The sequence below is a fragment of the Tupaia chinensis genome, unplaced genomic scaffold (assembly GCF_000334495.1).
Source record: "Tupaia chinensis unplaced genomic scaffold, TupChi_1.0 Scaffold000289_1, whole genome shotgun sequence".
In the NCBI taxonomy this organism is placed as follows: Eukaryota; Metazoa; Chordata; class Mammalia; order Scandentia; family Tupaiidae; genus Tupaia; species Tupaia belangeri.
This window is the reverse complement of record NW_006159774.1, coordinates 74,388-78,292: the sequence shown is the minus strand read 5'-3', so window position 1 is coordinate 78,292 and position 3,905 is coordinate 74,388. Positions and strand designations below refer to the sequence as shown.

At 40.6% G+C, this 3,905-nt stretch overlaps 1 protein-coding gene across 1 annotated transcript; it reads left to right on the top strand.

Annotated features, from left to right (window-relative positions):
- The first annotated feature begins 295 nt into the window (after nucleotides 1-295).
- Nucleotides 296-1,285, top strand: LOC102475219 (olfactory receptor 1N2). The gene has a single exon (XM_006150505.2). It carries the CDS (start codon nucleotides 332-334, stop codon nucleotides 1,283-1,285), a length of 954 nt encoding a protein of 317 aa, XP_006150567.1. The 5' UTR covers nucleotides 296-331.
- The last annotated feature ends 2,620 nt before the right edge of the window (nucleotides 1,286-3,905 follow it).

Sequence of the window (3,905 nt, the reverse complement as noted above, 5' to 3'; positions counted from 1 at the left end):
CCCCCGAGAGGTTTTTGCTATAGGGTGCGTGCGCTCACCACTCCCCCTCCCCCGCACCAAACCCTGTTACAGCATAGAAGGCACAATTTATATGTGCATGGATCTTGTATGTTCTCCAAATGTCTCTTGGGTATTTCCTTGCATCCATAATGAGATCCAGAGATTTTTATTTGCAAGGACCATTTCTTCTCTCTCTCTCATTCTTTTATTTTCCTGGCATAATCCAGGCCACAAAGACATATACCTGTAAATCAATCTGTAAATTAATCTAATATTGAAATAGTGACCCATAGAAGGATTTTATCTGCACAGATAATAAGAACTACAAGGGATGGGAAAATCAAGCAAAGTGAACCAAACTGCTGTTTCAGACTTCCTCCTTCTAGGCCTCTCTGAGCATCCAGAGGAGCAGCCTTTCTTATTTAGCATCTTCCTGTGCATGTACCTGGTCACCATGGTGGGGAACCTGCTCATCATCTTGGCCATCAGCTCTGACCCCCACCTCCATACTCCCATGTACTTCTTCCTGGCCAACCTATCACTAACTGATGCCTGTTTCACTTCTGCCTCCATCCCCAAAATGTTGGCCAACATTTATACCCAGAGTCAGACCATCTCCTATTCTGGGTGCCTCACACAGCTGTATTTCCTCCTTATGTTTGGTGGTCTTGACAACTGCCTCCTGGCTGTTATGGCTTATGACCGCTATGTGGCCATCTGCCAGCCACTCCATTATAGCACAGCTATGCGTCCCCAACTCTGTGCACTAATGTTGGGTATGTGTTGGGTGCTAACCAACTGTCCTGCCTTGATGCACACATTGTTGCTGACCCGTGTGGCTTTCTGCGCCCAGAAGGCCATCTCCTACTTCTACTGTGACCCTAGTGCTCTGCTGAAGCTTGCCTGCTCAGATACCCACATTAATGAGCTGATGATCATCACCATGGGCTTGATGTTCCTCACTGTCCCTCTCATGTTGATTGTCTTCTCCTACGTCCGCATTTCCTCGGCTGTGTTTGGCATCTCATCTCCTGGAGGACGATGGAAGGCCTTCTCCACCTGTGGTTCTCATCTCACCGTGGTTCTGCTCTTCTATGGGTCTCTTATGGGTGTGTATTTACTTCCTCCATCCAGTCACTCTACAGAGAAGGAAAGTAGGGCTGCTGTTCTCTACATGGTTATTATTCCCATGCTAAATCCCTTCATCTATAGCCTGAGGAACAGAGACATAAAGGAGGCTTTGGGTAAACTTTTTGGCAGTGGGAAAACATTCTTCTTACCATGACTGTGATTCTTATCCTGGTGCTGATGAACCTCTGTCCTCCCTTGCTTCAGTGAGTCTACCTCTCTCAGACTGATTTTAAGGGAAGATTATCAGTTAACTCTGAGTTAGTAATGTAATGAAAAGAATACTGCATTTCCTTATGAGACTGTGGAATGAGATGTGCCACATTCTCTTTCTTGTTCCCAGTGAGGCAGCCATCACTAACAGTGGAACAAGCTTACTAGCCATAATGAACCAAGGCATATGATGCCGGACTCTGGAGCTGAGCAATTCTACCCCAGCGAGTCCAGTATGGGATGAGGGGAAGGAATGAGAATACAGATATTTGCTGAATACCCACAATGTCCTTCTTTTCTTCTCATACGAGTTCTTTGAAGCAAAATTATGACAACTGTGCCTCAGAATGTTAATGACTTGCCAAAATCAGGTAATTGTGATTCCAATACCCATTTTCTATACTTTATCACAATGTGGGGGAACGTGACAATAAAGGTGTCAGAGCATACATAAGGCTAATAGTGAGTGATAACAATAGGAGATAAAGAATTCAATTAATATAGCTTGGGCCAAAATGGCATGCAGGACCGCCATTTTTGCATCTTGGATGCAATCCGAAAATGGTGTTACAATGCTGCAGGATTCAATAAACTGGGGTTAATGTGAGATGATACAATATACGAGAATGAAGATGTCAAGGAAGCTATGAGAAGATTTCCTGAGAACCTTTGTAATGACAGGATGTTTCTCTTTAAGAGAGCCCTGGACCTGACCATGAGGCAGGAGATCTTGTCTAAAGAGCAATGAACAAAATATGACAAGGATAATTTCTACTTTGAACCATATCTGAAAGAGGTTATTTGAGAAAGAAAAGAGGGAGAAGAGTGGGTAAAGAAGTAATGTAGTTGCAATCGTGGATACGGTTGTCCTTAAAGTATTTTCATGAAGTTGGTCAAACCTGAAACATTTTATTTAAAAATTATTTGGTCTGCAGATGTATTACTTTAAATAAATTTCTGTTGTAATCATAAAAAAGAATTAAATTTATATATATATATACACACACACACACACACACATAAATATTCTTTAACTTACAACTATTCTTTGTTATTGTAATGGATAAGTGAAAAAGAATCAATATTTGGTGTGTGCCTATTATGTGCCACACACCATTTATTTTTAGTTATTTGTAGTCATTTCACAATTCATTTTGGGGGTTCTTTCATAAAGTATTTTCTTTATTTTTTTAAGAGGTTTTTGCTTTGAAGTGTGTGTTCATCAGAGAAAGACAGAAACAGAGATAATAAGAGAAAAAGTGAGAAATCACCCCCTCCCCAGGGGTGATGGCCATGCCACAATCCCCTATCCTTTATTCTCCTCTTGGGATCTTAGGCACCTACGCACATGTGCCCAACGTGATGTTTAAGCCACTGGGTCCAGGATTCGCACCTTGGTCAGCCATGCGGGAGTCCAGCTATGTAACAGCTACACCATCTGCTGGCCCCCATAAAATATGTCTAAAATACTAAACTACAAATCAAGTGTGTTAGAAATACCTGGGACAATAACTTGAAAAACAGTCTGCTGTAAACTGGTGTGTTAAGATGTCACAAAGCTTAAAATGATTATCTTTTTGCTATGGAGTTATAGGTTATAATTTTCTCCATTCTACCTACATGGTTTCAGATATGTAGATATTTTTAAAATTAGAGAATAAAATTTGGGGTGGACACAAATGATTCCAAGGATCAAGACACCCAGAGAAATAAAGAAACACCTAAACTCATATCTGCAATCTCAAAATCGAGTTTATTCTGGACCATGCTTTTTAAAAAGAAGAGCATGACTTTGTTTTTAAAAGAAGCTTGGACATCTGAATGCATTGTTCTTTAGCTGTTCTACCTTCCCCGCCCTGCCCCTCCTCCTTAAACAGAGAAGGAAGAGATAACGAGACGACTAGGGAAACCAGATCAGACCATCCTAACCATAAATTAGCTTATTGGACTGTATCTACAGCAATATGCCCCAATTTCTAATGACAAGGCAAAAATCAGAAAAGGCAAGTTGGGGTTTGTCAGTAATCTCTCTTTTTTTGAAACTAATTTTCTACCTCTAATATCCTCAGTTCTGCCTCCAGGCAAACAGTGCATCATGCCATTTGCAGCCTAATTATTTATAAAGATATTTATTTCAAGGAATTGGCTCATGCTGTTGTGGAGGGTGGCAACTGTGAAATTTTTAGAACAGAGTGGCAGGCTGAAAATTCAAGCAGGAATCGATGCTGCAAACTTTTATTTTTAATACGCCTTTTCTTTTTTTCTTTTCTTTTTTTTTTTTTTTAGAGCAGTTTTTGGTTCACAGCAAAATTGAGTGGAAACTACAGAAAGTTTCCAAATATCCCTGCCCCACCACACCCAAACTCCCCTGCAATCAATGTCTCACAGCAGCAGGGTACATTTGCTATGGTCAATTAACTTTCACTGATACACATCACTATAACCCAGAGTCCATAGTTTACATTAAAGTTTGTCCTTGGTGTTGTGCATTTTACGTGTTTTGACAAATATATAATGACATGGGGCTCCTATATAGTAGTACACGGAATAGTCTCACTGTTCTA

What these genes read in the sequence shown, in the direction of transcription:
- LOC102475219 (XM_006150505.2), top strand. Translation starts at nt 332, where the DNA reads ATGGGAAAATCAAGCAAAGTGAACCAAACTGCTGTTTCAGACTTCCTC.